A 19351-nucleotide genomic window follows, 5' to 3' on the forward strand; every position below is an offset into this window, starting at 1 on the left:
CCAGCCCAGGCTCCTGCTGGAATGGCTGCAGGGGTGGAGAGTGGAGGGAGATTGGTAAGATCACACAGAGATCTATCTGCCTGTTCACATCCATGTGTACATTCTTATGGATGTACGCCAGAGTCCATGCCTGCTCTATAGATGAGTCTCATGTTAGATTATCTGTAGCAGTTGCTGCTGGTTAAAGGTTTGGTTGAGATTACTTCAGGTGAGTTATTTTTGGCCTTCTTGTGCCGGGAGACAGAGGGTCATAGAATGAAGGGGATGCAGATTAGTGGAGGGTGGGGAGCACTGGATAGAGAGTCCTAGGGCCCTGTTCCTTCTAGGAGCTCGGGCCTTTTCAGCTCACCGTTCTGGTAGGCAGATGCTTGTTCCATGCTGCTACAGCCTCTTTGGCATTTCCTGGCCCAATACTGCTGTGGGGCAGGTGGGAAAGGCCTGGGGCACTTACTTTGGCTAATGGTCTATCAAGTAGGCTGGAGGTGGCAGGGTGTGACAGGGGACCCTGCCTACCAGAGAGAGAAATCAAAGCATGGTTATCGGCAGTGAGTTTCGCCCCAAGCCTTGACCACTCAGGCCGAGACATCATGCACACCTCAGCAGGGCCCCAACACCTTGTCTCAAGGCCAGCCTGAGCAGCCAGAGACATGCGCTGACATCGCTCTTCCTGCAGTAGAGCTGTCACGGTTGGTGGCCCTGGGAACAGATGTGCTGAGAGCCGAATGTGGGGTCTTCCATCTCAGAGACAAGCAGCTGGTGCTGGAGTCAGGCTTCTGTAGATGGGAACTCTGCCATATGGGAGCCCGGGCCCTTTGTATCCTGGCCCTGGGTCTGCTCTGAGACATGCTTGGTGAAGTCCTGGCTGGTGCTTGTGGCCATTGTTGATAGGCTCTCCGCTGGCTTCTGGAGGATGCCAGGCTGTGGACAGGGCCCCTGCCCTTCTGCTTGTTTGTTGCTTCTCCAGCAGCCTTTGGGACATTCTGGATCCACACCTCCTGTCCTCCCACCTATCTGCTCTGTGGGGTCCCAAGTGCCTCTGCTGTGTGTCCCCAATAAAGGCTGTGTGCCCTGGCCGCAGTGGTGTATGTCTCTCTCTGCAAGCACAGCTCCTGTCAGGGGCTTCTGAGTGGCCCTCCCTCCCCCTCCACAGTTCCCATTCCTCCCCCCGCCCCCCCCCCAGCTTCCAGGGAGGAGGTGGACTGGCAAGGCCCCCATGCCAGCAGGGTTTTGTTGGATCTACCCATTTCCCCTGACGAACATGAAGCCCAGCGAAAGTCTGCTATGCCATTCTCCCCTCCTGAGGGGCAACGGGACAGTGGTGGATGGAACTGGGGAGTGGCCAGGGGGAGAGCTGATGAGTTCGACCTGTGCCCAGCAGTAGCCTTGATCACTGCTTGACCCCATAGCTCCCGAACATGTCACCAGATCTTCCATGTGGCGCATCAGATCCGTGAACCCCCTTCCAGTCCTGCTGTTTGGGGATCATTAAGCCTATGGTGATGGGACTGACACTGGCCCTGATGAGTCACAAGGCCACCTCATCTTTATGGCCCACTGATCCTGCCTAGTTCTGTCCCCTTAGCATCTCTCATAACCACTCATGTTTGGACAAAAACGCTGAGGCCCAGGGGAAGAGATCTACTGCCCAGGGTACAGAGAGGTGAGGGGTGGCCCAACTCTGAATGCAAGTGCCTTAGCTCTCATGGCACTGGTCCTCTTGGTAGTCCATGTGTTCCTTACCCTCCACCTGACGGACCAGTTAGCTAGGGTGGCTTCCTTCCCAGAGATAGAGACCAGAGGCCACACTCATGATTTTGCTTGGAAACAACTGAGCGTTACTCTACCTTCTCCTCCATCTAGAGTCTCCCCACAGTAGCAGTTGCCATCTTGCTTATCCCTTAGGCCATCCAGAGACCCCATCCCAGCCCCACACCCCATGGCTCTCTGCTCTTTCCATCCATTCATGTCCTCCCCACAGCTTGTCCCAGCCAGTCCTGGAGGGGCGTCTGGGAGAAAGGAGTCCAGGAGAGGAATCCAGCCATCCCAAGTACAGGAGTGGGAAATGAGGGGACCTGCTGTTCCCCCAAACCTTTACTCCCACCCTCCCCCTATGGTGAGTAGGGTGGGGGGGCCCTACCTGGGTCCTTCAGTGTGGCCCTGGGCAGCCTCTCTGAGCCTGTGTCCTGCCTGGCAGTTAGGACTAAGAGCAATACCTCCCTCTGAGGTGCTGTGGAAGCTGAGTGGGCTGTGTTAGTAAACACTCCAGGCTCCCGTGTGCCAGGTGCCCCCCGCAGTGGCCTGTTACATCCAATGGCTGGGGACTCCTGGTCTCTCAGGAGACACATTGTTCTGAGATGAGGGTTTTGGAGAACCGTTGACTGAGAAGATACTCAAGGTTCAGAGAGGCAAGGGAGTCGCCTGAGGTGACACAGCAGGCTGGTGCTAGTGGCAGCTGGTATGTGGCGCAGAGGGATGAGCAAGCACAGGGTCTGCTTTTGTGATTCTAGCTATGGAAGCTGTGTCCTCCACCGTCACCAGGCTTAGGCAGTCCAGCTGCGGGGACATTTAGTCTGCTTTACAGCTGGGGGACGGGAAGCCAGGGTCCAGGGCTCCCCTGCCTGTGTGAGAAGCAGGAATGGCTGTGATCCCAGGATCATCCTCATTCTGAGTGAATACCTAGCCTACATGCCCTGAGAAGCCACTAGGTTTGAGGACTCAGAAAGCCCTGTGCCTTATGTCATCAGACACCCCCCTTTAGGTCTGCACCCCGCAGCCCTGCCAGCATTGCTCAGAATGCTGTGTGAAAAAGCTCACTCCCCATGTCCCACACAGGGCCTGAGCAGTGCCACCTTCCCTGAGCTTCTCTCTGATCTGTGGCCTTGGCACAAGGCCACAAGAAAAATGGAAGCCTAGATTCTTGGGCCTGGGTGGAAATCCTGAAGAAACTTGGCACTAGGGGGCGCTGTGGTACACCCAGGAGGGACCCTGGGTAGTGTGTGTGGTGAGGCCATCCAGGCCTATAGGGCTTCCCACCCCACCCTCGCCTTCCCACTGACACATCAACCAAAACCTCCCAGAGTTCCCTGTACTCTATCTCACTCAAAGGCTGGGTGACATGGCACATGCGTACCACCCTAGACACATGGAGAAGCACAAAAAGGAAGCTCCACTTTGAAAATAACCATCGTAAAAGGCACTCAGGTGGTAAAACAACTTCCTCCTTGAACTTAGGAGGCCCTAAGTTCAAACCCCAGCCCCGAGAAAGGTTTTTAGGATTGGAGAGTGTTTACATAAGCTCTACCACTTGAGAATTGCTCATCTGAAAATTTAGAATGCTCTGAAATCTAAAATTCTCTGAGCCTCCCATCAGTGTTCAGAAACTTTTTAGATTTCAGCATTTGAATGTTCTAATCAGGGTTGCTCAGATTGTCTCATCAGATGCCCAGTAAGTGCCCTACTTTCCAATTTGGCATACATTTTACAGTTTGCTTTTAGAATGAGATCGAAAACAAAGCCCATAATTGCAATTGGTTGGCTGCCCATCCTTTTGATTTTTCCGTGTGAATTTTGTTGGCTGAAGAAGCCAGGTTCTTTGTTCTGTGGGATTTTCCCCCCCGGATAGATTCTGTAGGCTACACCTTTGTGGTGTGGAAGACTGTGTTCTGTTGCTCACATTTCCTGTGCACACTTTGTAGGTCAGGAGACACATCCTGTCTGCTTATCTACTTTATGTGGTATGAGAAGCCATTGGAGACCCTTGAATAAATCCATTCATGTTTCAGTGGTTCCAAAATGGTGATGGTCCAGTGTTAACAGTTTTTCCTGCCTACTAGCTAATTCATTTCTCGGTGGAAGCTGCTCTTTGTCTGCCATTTGCTTACCCTCTGGTGCAGAGCAAGCTAGATTAGCACTCAGACGCGTCCATTTATGGTCAGTGGGCCCCTCGGGCTGATTCCTGGTCCCTCTATCTGGCCCCAGATAGCTGGGGATTTCTTTGACTTCTGGTATAGCCAGATGTGGTATCCTATGCATATGTGAGTATGCTTGTCTGGCCAGTCTTTTCCTTTCACTCAGTGTGGGCTGGAATGGACGGGCTGACTGGTGGAGAGGAATGAGAGGCTGCCTCGGGCCTCATCCTGTGCCAGGGCCAATAGTGACGACACAGGAGGGGAAATCAAGGCCCCTGGGGATTCTTTACTGTGGATCTCCAGGCCCTGGAGCCTCATTAGCCGCTTTTTGAGCCACAGAGGGCTGAGGAACAAACCTTGAGTTTGACTAATGATGTTTCCTAGGTCCCAGCATGCATCCCACACTGTGTGAGAGCCGCCTCTCCCTCCTTCCCTCCCCATGAAGTCCAGAACATTCCACAGGGCCACCAGGGAAGTGGCAGCCGGGGAGGGCACTGGCTGGAACCTGAGTGTAGCTTAGGACTCCTCTTTGCTGTGCTTTTGAGCTTTTCTGGATCTTAACCTCCTTCTGAGCCTCTGGGAGATACATTTTGGGGTCAAGGCTTTGCCTTAAAATCAAAGTATGGGGGCCAGGAGTTTGGCCTAGTAACAGAGTGCTTGCCTAGCATGCACAAAGACCTGGGTTCAATTCCCCAGTACTACATACATAGAAAAATCAGAAGTGGTGCTGTGGCTCCAGTGGTAGAGCTCTACCCTTGAGAAAGCGCAAGGACAGTGCTCAGGCCCTGAGTTCAAGACCCATGACTGGCAAAAAAAAAAAAAAGTCAAAGTAGGGAGATGGCATGAGGAGTTGGCCAAGGCCAACCTAGGAAGCTTTTTTTTCTAGTCCTGGTGCTTGAACTCACGGCCTAGGCACTGTCCTTGGGCTTTCTCAAGGCTAGCATTCTACACCTGAGCCATAGCACCACTTCCCGCTTTTTCTGTGACTGTGGTAGCAAAGAATTGAACCCAAGGCTTCATGCGTGCTAGGCAAACACTCTACCACTAGACCATGCTCCTGGCCCCTGGTAAGTTTCATTTAATTATTTATTTTAAGGCACAGAGTAGCCAGGCACTGGTGGCTCACACCTGCAATCTCAAACCTAGGAAGTTGAGACCTGAAAATTGCTGTTTCAGACTAATGTAGGCAGAAAAGTCCAGGAGACTTAGCTCTTATTAACCAGCAGAAAGCCAGAAGCGGACCTGTGTGCTTTGGCTACAGTGGTGACATATCAGCTTTGAGCAAAAAGCTTAGGGACAGCATTCAGGCTCCAAGTTTAAGCCAGCCAGACAGCCAGACAGCCAGCCAGATACACACATACACCACACACACACACACACACACACACACACACACACACACACACACAGGAGTTGGGTGAAAAAGAAGGTGAGGAGTGGCGGGGGGAGGGGAAACTAGTGCTATTGAGCTATGGTGGCCTCAAGCCTGGCTGTGGCACTCAGGGAGGCAGTGTGCCTTCCTCACCCCTGCCCCAGGGCAGCACCTTCCAGTCACTTCCCAGAGCGTTGCCTGTACAGCTGGTCCTAAGATCTCGGGCACCACCATAAACAGTCCTTGACAGGGCTCCACTAATGGCCACAGTGCCTCTCCCCAGAGTTGACATTTTTATTTTCTCAGTGTCAAATGTCCCCTAGGGAGCATGTTCCTCTGCCAGGATTTCTGTTGATATAAACAAAAGCATCCCCAAATGAGCACAGGGTGGGGCTGTGGGGCTCAGGTTGCTTGAGCTGGGGCGGCCCCCACTGGAAAGGCTCCAGTGGTCTAGGGCCCACCCACACTACGCTGGTTTCTTCACAGGAGCTGCCTAGGGTCTGGATGGGGCCCAGCCACACAAGGTCTCCATCCAGCAGGGCCAGATGGTCACTTGGCTGGGAGGGGTGAAGGGTTTGCCCATCGTCTGCTGCCCACATTGCCTCTATTTGCCCTTGTGTGTTTGGGGGACAAGGTACCAGCTCCCGGGGTGCCTGCTCAGAGCTGCTGCTAATTCCTGGGTGGGCTTTCCCCTTCTCATCCCCGCACACCCTACATTTCCTCTGGGTACCTGCCTCTCCCAGACTGGGGCCTCTTGAGAATAGGGCCTGTGTCTGTGTCCTCACTTTTAATTCTAATGTCAAGCCCAGATCTATTTACGTGTGTGTGTGTGTGTGTGTGTGTGTGTGTGTGTGTGTGTGTGTGAGCTGTGTGACCTTGGACCTTCCTCTCTCTAAGGCTTGGTTTTCTCATTTGTCAAGTACAGTTGGATAATAGTAATCTACTAGTGTAGTGGGCTTGTGGTAGAATGGACTGAGATAAAGAGCACAGGACCCAGCCTTTGCCAGATGTACCATAAATAAGAAAACAAATCCTGTAACATAGACAAGATCTGGCTGCTATTAAGCTTACTCTTTAGGCCAGGTGCTAGGTGTGTAGCAGTGATCAAAGCCTGACTCTCAGACACTGACACAAACTCGTGCATGCATTTCACACCTTTAATTCAGTACATGTAAATAACTCAGAGAAGTGCTAGGGCCAGGAGTTTGAGGAGTGGAGGTCTGGTGCTGAAACAGGGAAAGCTTCCTAGAGGAGGAGGAGGGTGGGCACTAAGAATGAGTGGAAGCTGTTTGAAAAGAATTGGAAGGAGATGATGATGATGATGATGATGATGATGATGATGATGATGTAACAAATGATGCTGGAGCCAGGACCCTGCTTGAATGGAGAAAGGGAAACTGAGGCCAACATCATTTCCAGCTTCCGGCTAAGGCTGCCTAGGGTGGAAAAACATGAAGCTGGAGAGGGAGGCACAGGAAGGAAGGGAGTCTCCAGCCCCTGTCCCCTTGGACGCCTGGAGACCAGCAGGGTTTGCTGGTGTGTGCCCACCTGTGTGTGTCCTCCCTCCTGTCTGTCTCCTCGAGCCACACGGGTGGCCCTCATCATGTCCCTTCTCTCCCCACGCAGGTCATCCCTGACTGGAAGGAGCAGGAATGGGACCCCGAGAAGCCTGACACCTATGCTGGAATCTTCCACTTCCACTTCTGGCGCTTTGGGGAGTGGGTGGACGTGGTCATTGATGACCGGCTGCCCACGGTCAACAACCAGCTCATCTACTGCCACTCCAACTCCCGCAATGAGTTCTGGTGTGCCCTGGTGGAGAAAGCCTATGCCAAGTAGGTGTGGCGGCTGTGGGGCTCTGTGCGTTGGTCGGGGATCCAGGCACAGGGAGGGCCGGGTGAAGGCACACAGCGCTCTGAGCCCAGGCCCTGGGATGTGGCCAGCAACCCAGCGCTGGGTGAGGAGTGAGTCCTCCCTCTGAGAGAGAAAACTAGGCCCAGGCAGGCGTCCTGTGGCCATGGGGCAGGGCTAGCGTTCGTGTTCTCCACCACGAATCTTTCCTTCACATACACACCACCAAGCCCTCCCTGGAGCCTACTCCAGAGATATGGTACCGGTGGTTCTGCTCACAGATCTCCCCTTTTTCCTCCAGCAGCCATCTGTTTTCAGGCTGGTTGTCCACCCATTCCACCTCAGCTGACTCCTTCTCCTCTGACCAGGTCTTGGCTGCCTAATGCCCAGCACAGACTGGGGAGAGCAGCAGTTTGCTGAGCTATGTCGGGCACTGTGCTAGGAGAAGCAGCCAGCTTAGACTAGCGCAGCCAGCTCTGTGGGGACCTCTCCTGCTTTTTCCCAGGCCCTTGAAGAATGTGTGTGCCTGAGACAGAGGAGAGAGGAGAAAGGAGAGAGGGAAAGGAGGAGGGGGAAGAGGAGAAGGATAAAAAGAGGGGGAGGATGATAGAGCTTACACACACAAGAGTTCAAGAATTCACTTGGAAAGAATAGGAAAATCAGAACAAATGCCATGGAAACACATTTTTAATCCTAAAAAAAAAAAAAAAAAAAAAAAAAAAGCGAAGTGCGCCCCCTGCTGGCCACTCACTGCCCACCACCGTGACTCTTCTATCGGAAGGAGAGGGTCTCTGGCCTTGCTTGGTGTTTGGTTGGGTTTCTGTTTTGTTTTGTTTACGTTGTTTGTTTTTGGCTTGTTTGTTTTTTGTTTTTCAAGTGCCGGGAGTCAAACGCAGGGCCTCACACATTAGGCAGCTGATACACTGGTGAACTGTAACCTTAAGTCCTTGACTTCATTGTTGTTGTTCTGTTTCATTTTGGTGGTCCTGGGGTTTGAATTGAGGGCCTTCTGCTCAATAGTCAGGCATTCTACCTCTGAGCCATACCCCAGCCTTTTTTGCTCTTGTTACTTTTCAAATAATATCTTACGTATATGCTTGGGCCAGACTGCACCTCCATCCGTCTATTTACGTTTTCCATGTTGCTGAGGTAACAGACATTGTCATCCGTGTGCAGCTAGTGATTGGATGGGGTCTGGTGTTTATGCCAAGGCTGGCCTTAATCCTCCCTTTCTCTGCCTCTCGAATAAATAGGATTATAGGCTTGATCCCACTAGCACTTGGCTTGTCAGAGTTGTATTTTTTAAGTTTTATTGTGAGAATATACACAGAACATGGTACAATGGATAGGCCTGGAATTCAATGGTGTTTAATTAACACCCACAATTACAGTCACCACTATCTTCATGACAAACCTCTTCGTCCCCAACAGAGACTCTTCCTCTCTTCCCTCATCCCAGACCCTGGAATCCTACAGTATCTTTCTCTGTCTGCTTGGGACATACTTAGCATGGTATTTTCAAGAATCTAGACATGCTGCAGCTTATATCATCATTTCCTGTGTGTGTGTGTGTGTGTGTGTGTGTGTGTGTGTGTGTGTGTGTGTATGTGTGTGTGTGTGTGTATTGGCACCAGGGCCTGAACTCAGAGTCTCATGCTTTACCAACTGAGCCACATCTCCAGTCAGGCATTTTGCAGATTAATTGGAGATACTTTCTCACAGTCTTGTCTGCCCCGGCTGGTTCGAACATCAGCCCTCCAGATCTCAGCATCCTGAGTAGCTAGGAATACAGACAGGAATCACTGGTATCCAGCTTCCCTTCTCTTTATGACTCCATACTATTCTAGTGCATACTTACGTCAAGTTTTGCCTATCTGTTTATTTATGGATTGCCTCTCAGGCTCTTGTGTGTGCTGCTATGAGTATGAGTGTGTGCATTCTGTATTAAGAAAATTGCTGCTCCTGTTTTGGGTCTCTGCGTACCTCCTTGAAAACTGCCAGCTGCATCCCATTTTTATGCTTATTTGCTTTAGAATTATACAGTGAATATGTGCATTGATGGAAAGCTCAGAAAGTATAGAAACCAACAATTATCAGCCCCCTTCTACTCCCTTTAATGTTTTAGACAACCGAGTTCATGAACCCCTGACATTGTGGGTCCCAGGCCCTGCCCCCTCAGTATCCCACCATCCACTTCGCTCTCTACCCCCCTATCTTCCTCTGTCATATGTAAATTTTAAACATAACTGGACTTTTAGGAGAGAAACACAAAGGTGCATTGTTTATGTGCCTCTGATCATATAAAATAATATTTATCAAAATGAACTCCAGGAAATGAAAACAAGAGGTTTTTTTTCTCTTTGCTGTTGTTTGTTTTCTTTTCTTGTTGTCTTATTTGTTTATCTGTCTTTGGGAAGGTAAGAATGGCACAGAAATGGAGGGACAAAGATTGAACAAATGCAGAAGTGGGACTCCCTAGACACTATGTTGAAAATGAACCATACAACTTGTGAGTTAGACAAGAGGGAAAAACTAGGAGAGAACAAGGGAAGGAATAACATTGTCAAAAAAGAAATGCACTCCTAGCCAGATGCTGGTGGCTCAAGCCTGCAATCCTACTACTCAGGAAGCAGAGATAGAGATCATGGTTCAAAGCCAGCCTGAGCAAGAAACTCTTTATCTTCAGTAAACCACAAGAAAATCAGAAGTGGCACTGTGGTTCAAAGCGGTAGAGCACTAGTCTTGATCAAAAGAGCTCAAGGACAGTGCCCAGGCCGTGAGTTCCAGCTTCACAGCTGACCAAAAAAAAAGAGAAAAGAATGTACTCACTACCTGATTTATGTAACTGTAACCCCTCTGTACATCACCTTTATAATAACAATTTAATTTTTTTTAAAAAAAACTTGATTTAAAAAATAGGCGGAATCCAGGTATGTTGCACTTTCAGGTGTAATAGGTACTGGCATCTTTCCTACTGTGAAGATTTTTTTTCCTGTTTTTATCCCCAGAATATGCATCAGCATTAGTTTTTGAAATCAACCCCGTCTGTCTTGGCATTTAGGTTATTTCTGGTGTTACATTATAAATCATATTACTTGTCCAGAATTGGTCTATGAGAAGATAAATGATACTTTAATGCTTTTGGAAATAGCCACTAGATGTTTTAGACAGGTAATTTGTAAAGAAAGAGCCGGCAAGGCCTAGGGACAAATACTGTCCTGAAAGTCAAGAGCTGGGTTCTATCTCATCTTGGCTGTGCTGTGCCCTGCTGTGTGACTTTAGCAACTTGCTTGACCTCTCTGAGTTTCAGAGATCTCCCCTAGAAGGTGAAGGGTTGGGGTGGGCCAGGGAACGTGAGTGGGAGATTCCTTGCATGTTACTTTCCAGACTGGCAGGCTGCTACCAGGCCCTGGACGGAGGCAACACGGCAGATGCGCTGGTGGACTTCACAGGTGGTGTCTCAGAGCCCATCGACCTGACTGAAGGGGACTTTGCCAACGACGAGGCCAAACGGAGCCAGCTGTTTGAGCGTGTGTTAAAGGTGCACAGCCGGGGAGGCCTGATCAGCGCCTCGATCAAGGTAAGACCTCAGAGGCAGGTCCCCGGCCTGGAAGCTGGTTGAGCACAGGCCCAGGTCAGCTCCTCAGCCAGACCCTCAGCCACCTGGGAGGTAGAAGCCCCTGGAGGGGGCAGCCTCCTCCCCATTGCTGGGAAGCAAGCCTAGACCCTGCCCTTCCCCGGCCTGCACCGGGCCGGGCCCCCTCCCACCATTCTGCCTCCACTCAGACCCTCTGGGACTGAGGGGATGCTGGCCCCCAAGTTCCTGCGATCTGAGCAGGAAGGTGTGGGGCGCTGGGCCCAGAGGAGAGTCATCTGACTTTATGCATTGCTCAAGTGTCAGAAGAGAAAACTGGGTTCAGTGAAGGCAAGATTTGAACCCAGATTACCTAGCCTTATGGTACCTGATACACTGGCTCCCTAGAATCAGAAAAGCCCTGATCTGAAGCCATTGTTGATTTGGGTGGTGTAAATAACTTGCATTTCGACTGCCAAGTTCCATTTACCCATGTTTTAACAACCATTACGTAGCAATCCTCTGAGCCAGGGCAGGTTGACACCCGCACCCTGCCCATCCCGGGATTTGTCAAGGGAACCCAGTGCTGCCCCCTGCACAGTCTGCAGCCCAGCAGGGGGAGACTGCAGTTCCAGTGCCTCCCTGCAGGGGGTGCGCAGCCCTCACTCCAGCTCTGGTGCTGAGTCTCATCCAGGTTCCAGTGTGGCCCCCACCTCTGTGCATCTGTGTCTCCCACAGGCTGTGACAGCAGCGGACATGGAAGCCCGCCTGGCGTGCGGCCTGGTGAAGGGCCATGCGTACGCCGTCACGGATGTGCGAAAGGTGCGCCTGGGCCATGGCCTGCTGGCCTTCTTCAAGTCTGAAAAGCTGGACATGATCCGCCTGCGGAACCCCTGGGGCGAGCGCGAGTGGAATGGACCGTGGAGTGACACGTAAGGTCCAGGGAAGGGGGCACAGAGACAGAGGGGCTTGGGCCAGCACAGGCGGGCTTCCTGGAAGAGGTGGCACTGGGGCTTGCAGAAGCTTAGGAAAAGAAACTTAACTTTTGAGGAGGGGGGTATTTACCTGGAGGTATGAGGAGCTGACCTGTGGGGACAGTTCACGAGAGGCCAATGTGGAGAGTGGGTGGGGGAGAGAGAGGGCTCATCCCTGATCTGCAGCTGCTTCTAGACCTCCTTATGATGGCATGGGGACAACCACAGGTCCCTGTGGGAGGGGACAGGCGGGCTGACTCCAGGTGCCCCCAGCACCCTGCAGTGAGGGTCGCCCGGTGCTGAGCCATCCCTCGGGGGTGCTCTTCCTCTCACATTGCTCCCCCCCCACCCACCCTGCAGCTCAGAGGAGTGGCAGAAAGTGAGCAAGAGTGAGCGGGAGAAGATGGGCGTGACCGTGCAGGACGACGGCGAGTTCTGGTGAGTTCGGTCACCCCTTGGTGTCGGGGCTGAGCGCCACACCTGGGCCTGGCACGGATCACCCGTGGGGAGTCGGGATTGCAGCACAGCCCTGTCAGCAGTTTGCTGTGTGACCCACATGCCATCCGTGTTCTCTGCTGCAAGACGAGCAGCCCTGTAGAACCCTGGGATTCCCCGGTCTGCTGCTTGAGGAGCACACACGGGGAGCACTGAGAGGTGGAGCACAGAGAATGGGTAGAAAGAGGAGCTGGCTGCCCCGGGATGGAGACAGCATGCCATCACAGCATGGGAGCAGGGTGTTCAGGGGAGACAGGGCTGAGTTGGGAAGATGAAGCATCCTGCATCCATCCACCTGTGTCCTCTTACCCATTCACCACGCCTGTTCCCATCTGTCCCTTCCCTGCGTTCTGTTCTGTCACCATGTCAGGCTCATGATCAGCACACTTGATTTGGAGACGTGGCCACTTCCTCGACATGGGTGGGGGGTAGTGTGCCCTGCGTGGGGCGTCATGAGGACCAGGCAGACCAATGGCAGTGAGCCAGGCACCCTGACTGTGACCCTTCCTGTCGGTGTCAGCCGAGCAGCCACGCATCCTGCACCTGCAGCTCTGGCCGCAGCTCTAGATGGGGCCTGCTCGCCCAGTCTGGCTCAGGGCAATTGAGTGAAAGCAGCTCAAACCTCCTCTGTGGAAAGGGCTGCTTCTCCAGACCTTCTGACACTCTCACTCTCGATGCAGCTCCCTTGCCCTTGGCAGACTCCCGGAAGTGGGCATAGCTTTAGTGACCAGTGACCAGAGCCAATGCTGACTGGCTTCTGCCACTCACTGCCCACCACACTTAACCAGATGGCCACAGTAGGAGGAAATGGACAAAGACAGGCCTTACAAGCTACAGAGGACTCTTCGTTACTGTTGTGGTTTGTTTTGTGGCTCAAACCTAGGACCTTTCACCCACTAAGCCATCTCTGTACTACTGAGCCATAGCCTCAGCTCTACATCAGTGATTTGTGCCTGTACTAAAGCTTGATCTCGGGGCTTAGGCACTGTTCCTTATGCTAATGGCTAGCACTTTACTACTTGAGCCACTGTTTCATTTCTGGGGTTTTGGTGGTTGGCTGGAGATAAGTCTTACAGACTTTCCTGCCCAGGCTACCTTTGAACCTTGATCCTCAGACCTCAGCCTCCCAAGTATCCACTAGTGGCCATGATTAATACTACTGTCCCTTAGTGTGAACTCAGGGTCTGGGTACTGACCCTTAGCTTTGTTTATTCGTTTGTGTTACTGGTCCCAGGGCTTAAACTCAGGGCCTGCACACTGTCCCTGAGCCTCTCCGTGCTCAAGGCTAGCGATAGTTTTCACTTCTGACTTTTTCTGTGTATGGGGTACTAAGAAATTGAACCCGGGGCTTCATGCATGCTAGGCAAGCACTCTACCACTGAGCCACATCCCCAGTCTGCCCCTTAGCTTTTACACCCAAGACTGATGTTGTACAACTTGAGCAACAGCTCCATTTCCAGCTTTTTGCTTGGAATTGGAAATTAAGTTTCATGGACTTTCCTACCAGTGCTGGCCTCGAAACATGAGCTCAGATCTCAGCCTTCTGAGTAGCTAGGATTATGGGTATGAGCCATCAGTGCCCAGCTTTGTCCTCATTTGACAGATGAGGAAACTGAGGCCCAAAGTGAGCTTGTGCCCACATGAAGGTGTTCAGGGCACATAGAGTGTCAGGTGTGCGAGGCGGGGCCAGGCAGCTGCTCAGGCTCTCCTCACGCCCAGGATGACTTTCGAGGACTTGTGCCGCTACTTCACGGATGTCATCAAGTGTCGACTGATCAACACATCGTACCTGAGCATCCACAAGACATGGGAGGAGGCCCGGCTGCGTGGCGCCTGGACAAGACACGAGGACCCTCGGCAGAACCGCAGCGGGGGCTGCATCAACCACAAAGACACCTTCTTCCAGAACCCGCAGGTGGGCATTCCTGGGGCCTGCTGCCCTGCGAGGGGCTCCTGCGTGTTGAGACATCCTTCAACCTCAGTGTGTCTGTCTATCCTGAAGGTCACTAGGCCCTGGCCTCCCACTCTGAGGTGAAATAGTGGTTCTCTTTGAACCTTATCCTCAGGTCCAAGCCTCCTGAGTAGTGAGGATTACAAGCATGAGCCTGGGGCTCTTGGCTCTGATGTGCATTTATGGAGTGCCAACTGTGTGTGCTAGGCTGAGTGAAGGGATCAACACCTCAGTGAGTTCTCCAAGCTTTCCAGCAGGGGGCAGTGTAGGGTAGCAGTCAGAGGAGGGCACAGTGTGGAGATGTGATGGGCCTGGCCTAAGCTCATGCAGTCACAAATGGCAGGGCCTGGCTCTGGAGTCTGGGCTCCCCTGAGCCTGTGGGCCCTACCTTGCCTGGTCTCACTGCAGTGTCTCTCTCTCTTTGGCCACACCTGCAGTACATCTTTGAGGTCAAGAAGCCGGAGGATGAGGTGTTGATCTGCATCCAGCAGCGGCCCAAGCGTTCTACCCGCCGGGAGGGCAAGGGTGAGAACCTGGCAATTGGCTTTGATATCTACAAGGTGAGGCCAGCAGGGATCCTGCTGTGGGCCCAGGGGGTGAGGGAGCTGGAGTTTGGGCTGCCTGGGTCTGGGAGAACACTCTAGAACACCTCAGTCAAGCCTTCCCAGCCACAGAGGCTGACATGAAGGGGATGGATTAGGGAGGACCACACTCTCAGCTTGAGCCCTTTCTGAGTAGACACATAGGCACGGATGTCTGATGAGGAAGAAGAGGACTGTGGGTAGTTGGGCTGGGTTCTGGGAGGTGCTGGGTATTGGATGGGCCCTCGCTGCCCAGCCCCAGGACTCAGATTCTCTCGTCAGCCTGTTTTGGAGGTCATGCAAGGAACAATCAGGAGCATCCTTGAACGGGGACAGGCAGTCTCTCACCAGCCACACCCCTTGACCTGGAAACTGAGGCCTTCCCCATGAGACACCTACTGCATAGTGGGACCCCGTGTACATGTCAGATCTCAAGGACTTGAAACCACGTGGATGGTTTCAATCATGCCAAATCAGCAGTGCTGGCTCAAGCCTGCTGTGCAGGGGTGGCTATGGCATTATGTCCAGTGCTATGAATCAGGAAGATCATGATGGGCAAAGATTTCATCACAGTATTCAGAGCCAGTCCAAGACTGAGAATTTATGACTTGTTTTTTCTTGTCTTTTCCCCCCCACACTGTGTTTAAACTCAGGGCCTCCTGCTTGTTCAGCTTACGTCTCACCTAGTCCTCTACCACCTGAGCCACACCTCCAGCCCGTGGAACTTTTCATTTAATGTTTTCAGAGTATAGCTAACTGTAGGTGACTGAAACCCTGAATGGAGGGACTACCTTTTGGTGGCAAGGAGAATGTAGGTGTGCAGGGGAGCTGTGGGGAGGGCTTTGGAGTGACCCAGTTCCTCCCGTCTCCCCACAGGTGGAGGAGAACCGCCAGTACCGCATGCACAGTCTGCAACACAAGGCCGCCAGCTCCATCTATATCAACTCCCGCAGCGTCTTCCTGCGCACCGAGCAGCCCGAGGGCCGCTACGTCATTATCCCCACCACCTTCGAGCCTGGCCACACGGGAGAGTTCCTGCTCCGAGTCTTCACCGATGTGCCCTCTAACTGCCGGTGCGAGGGGAGGGGGCTACATGGGGCTAGGGCATGTGGCGGGGGAGGGATATGAATCCATCCGTCCATGCTGTTTGCAGTGTTTGCCCATGGCATGGCACCTAGGCACCTGTTCCTGGGCTAGCCTCCATGCTCACCCTCTTTCCATCTCCGGCCTGCCCAGTCTTTCTTGAGATTAGCTAAGAGCAGTGGCTCCTGTGTGTAGGATGTTTAGGTCTACTGGGAATATATTGCTCCCCTCATTGGATCTGCCTGCACCCCAAGTCCTAGACTGCATTATACAGAAGCAAATAGGGATCCAGGTTAGAAAAATACCATGGATCACACAAGCCCCTCACCTGCCTGCTTGTGGGCTCCAGATCCTGTCACCACTCTCTCCCTGTCCTGTGGGAGCTGGCTCTAGGGACCAGAGGACCGCTAAACATCCCCCACACTGCTGGGGTACAGACCCTTTGCTGTCCCCTACCCCCACCTCAGCCTGGAGCCTAGACCTGGTATCTGCGGGACAGGTGGATGCTGCCCGTGTCCCAGACCTAGGAAGCAGCTGTGGTGTGCAGCGTCAGGTTCCCTGCCTCCTGCCAGCCCATCTGCCGCTTTCCAGCTGCTCCGGAGCCTGATGCTCTCTGAGCTGCAATAAGGGACAGGTTACAGCTACCTGTTGTCAACTGTAGTCCTGTACACCTGTAAGTCCAAATACTCTGGGAGATTGGGGTTTGAAGCCAGCCTGGGCAAAAAAATTAGCAAGATCCCATTTCATCCAACAAGTCAGGTATGATGGTTCCCACCTGTGACCCCAGCTGCTCAGGAGGTCTTGGTAGGGGGGAATCAAGGTTCGAGTCCACCTCAGGCAAAAATTGAGGCCCAACGTGAAAAATAACAGAAACCAAAATAAAAATAGCTAGAGGCATGGCTCAAGTGGTAGAGCAAAAACCCTGAGTTAAATCCCTGCATTTCCAAAAAAAAAATGAATAGTTAATCTCTCCCCCAGGCTTTGTATTAGAACTCGCTCAGGAAATACCTGCAAAGATGGCCTGCAGGAGGTGCTCAAGGACTTGCTTTTTCCTAATGGAGGCCTTGGGAGGCTAGAGTAGGGGTGGAGAAAAGACAGGGAGCCCTGGAGCCCAGAGGTTGGAAGGGTGAGATCTGTTCAAGGGGGCTGGCCCAGGACTAAATACTGCTTCTCTCCCCACCACCTTCCTCACCTCTGTCTTCCTGACACTGCTCTGCTGCCACTCTGCCCTGTGCCAGGGAGCTGCGCCTGGATGAGCCCCCTCGAACCTGCTGGAGCTCCTTGTGTGGTTACCCCCAGCAAGTGACTCAGGTTCATGTCCTGGGAGCCGCTGGCCTCAAGGACTCCTCAACAGGTCAGTCCCCTCAGGGAAAGCCCCCTGGTCCTCCTGGGGGTTGTCTCAGCCTCCTCTTCTGTGCACTTGTCGAATTATCGAACTTCTAGCCTGTAAAGAGGGACAGTGCGGGGCTGGGAGTTTGGCCTAATGGTAGAGTGCTTGCCTAGCATGGACAAAGACCTGGGTTCGATTCCTTGGTGTCACATACATACAAAAAGCTGGAAGTGGTGCTGTGGCTCAAGTGGCAGAGCTCTAGCCTTGAGAAAGCTCAAGGACAGGCCCTGAGTTCAAGCCCCAGGACTGGTGGGGAAAAAAAAGTGTGTGTGGGGGAATGGTGCACCTGCTGATGACGGGGAGTTTCTGTGTGGTAGGGAAGTCAAAGCCTGGGACCTGCGGGCCTCAGAGGACTGAGGCAAGGCTTCCGGGAGGGAGCTTCCTTTGGGCTGAGTTATTGAACTATGAAATTAGCTAGGGAAGGGCCAGCTAAGATAGCTCATACCTGTGATTCCAGGCACTCAGGAGGTAGTGATTAGAAAGATTTTTGGGGGCCAGGAGGTTGGCCTAGTGGTAGAGTGCTTGCCTAGCATGCACTAAGACCTGGGTTCGATTCCTCAGTATCACATGCATAGAAAAAAGCCGAAAGTGGTGCTGAGGCTCAAGTGGTAGAGCTCTAGCCTTGAGAAAGTCCAAGGACAGTGCTCAGGCCCTGAGTTCAAGCCCAGGACTGGCGGGAAAAAAAAGAAAAAATGTTTTGTTGTTGCCAGTCCTGGGATTTAAACTCAGAGCCTGGGCATTGTCCTTGGGCTTTCTCAAGCCTAGAGCTCTACCCTTGAGCCACAGCACCACTTCAGCTTTTTACTATGTATGTAGTACCAAGGATTCGAACCTGAGTCTTCATACATGCTAGGCAAGCACTCTACCACTAGGCCAAACTCCTGGCCCCAACGATTGGAAAGATCTTAAACCCCGTTTTGACCAACAAGCCAGGCATGGTGATATATGCCCTTGATTCTAGCTTTGTGGGTGTCATAAATAGGGGAATTACAGGCCAGGTTGGCCCCCAGGGGGAAAAAAGCGTAAGATCCTATTAGAAAAACAACCGAAGCAAAAAATGGCAAGAGGCACAGCTCAAGTGGTAGAGCACCTGCTTGGCAAGTACAAAACCCTGAGGTCAAACCCCAGTACCCCAAAGGAGCAAAGGAAGATGTGACTGAATGGTATGACACCTTCTAGCATATATGAAGCCTTGGGTTTGATCCCCAGCACTGCCCCCCTACAAAAAAATAGAAAAAGGATAAGGGAGTAGTGCCCTGACAGAGGGCACAAGTGGGTAAGACCTGTAGGCCAAAGATTACCATCTGTCTGCTTCTGGAAGAGAGGGGAATGGGGTAGTTCAGGTTCCAATATTCCCTGCTAATGAATGTCTGAACCCAGACAAGTGTCTCCTCCCACATACCTATCCTTTCCCGACCTATTCCAGCCCCATGCTCACCCCAGCTCTCCCTCCCTCTCTCTAGGGGCCAATTCTTATGTGATCATCAAGTGTGAGGGTGACAAAGTCCGCTCAGCTGTGCAGAAAGGGACCTCAACACCTGAGTATAACGTGAAAGGCATCTTTTACCGGAAGAAGCCAAGCCAGCCCATCACCATTCAGGTAAGCTCAGCACCTGACACCCCCCACTCCAAGGGGCAGAAGGTATTAACATGGACCCAGCAGTGCCACCGTCTGGCTGTTCCTGTGTCCCTGACTCCCAGTGTGCTCTCTGTAGGTAGATGAGTTAGATTAGCTGGTGTGGTTCTAAGGCCCAGCAAGGTCAGTTTCCTGTCTGGGGACAGTGGCAATCTCTGCTGATCTTGCCTAAAGCCTTGGGAGTGATTCCTCAGAGACCCTGCCTGGGAATCCCATTTCTCAATAGCTCATTTTTCTAGCGAGCTCATAGTCCCAAGTTCAAACCCCACTATTGAAAAACAAACAACAGCAACAACAACAAAAAAGAATCATTACTAGGCACCAGTGCTCACACATAATTCTAGCTACTCAGAAGGCTGAGATCTGAGGATCCATGGTTCAAAGACAGCCTGGGAAGACAAATCTGAGATTCTTATCTCCAATTAACCAGCAAGAATTGAAAAGCCAGACATAGAGCTGCAAGTGGTATAGTCTTCAGCAAAGAAGCTAAGCAAGAACTCAGAGTCCTGAGTTCAAACCCTAGTATTGACATAAAA

General features: G+C 52.3%; 1 protein-coding gene across 1 annotated transcript in view; it reads left to right on the top strand.

Moving 5' to 3' along the window:
* The window catches only part of Capn5 (calpain 5), a 50585-nt gene that overhangs the window by 30386 nt on the left and 848 nt on the right, over nt 1–19351 (top strand). Inside the window, exons 4-12 of the mRNA XM_090348466.1 lie at nt 6907–7115; nt 10519–10711; nt 11444–11637; nt 12040–12117; nt 13894–14089; nt 14563–14685; nt 15583–15779; nt 17028–17143; nt 18643–18779. Coding sequence (XP_090204592.1) covers nt 6907–7115; nt 10519–10711; nt 11444–11637; nt 12040–12117; nt 13894–14089; nt 14563–14685; nt 15583–15779; nt 17028–17143; nt 18643–18779 — 1443 coding nt within the window. The remainder of the gene's footprint in view (nt 1–6906; nt 7116–10518; nt 10712–11443; nt 11638–12039; nt 12118–13893; nt 14090–14562; nt 14686–15582; nt 15780–17027; nt 17144–18642; nt 18780–19351) is intronic.

This window comes from Megascapheus bottae, chromosome 16, assembly GCF_031878675.1.
Source record: "Megascapheus bottae isolate mThoBot1 chromosome 16, mThoBot2.hap1, whole genome shotgun sequence".
NCBI lineage: Eukaryota > Metazoa > Chordata > Mammalia > Rodentia > Geomyidae > Megascapheus > Megascapheus bottae.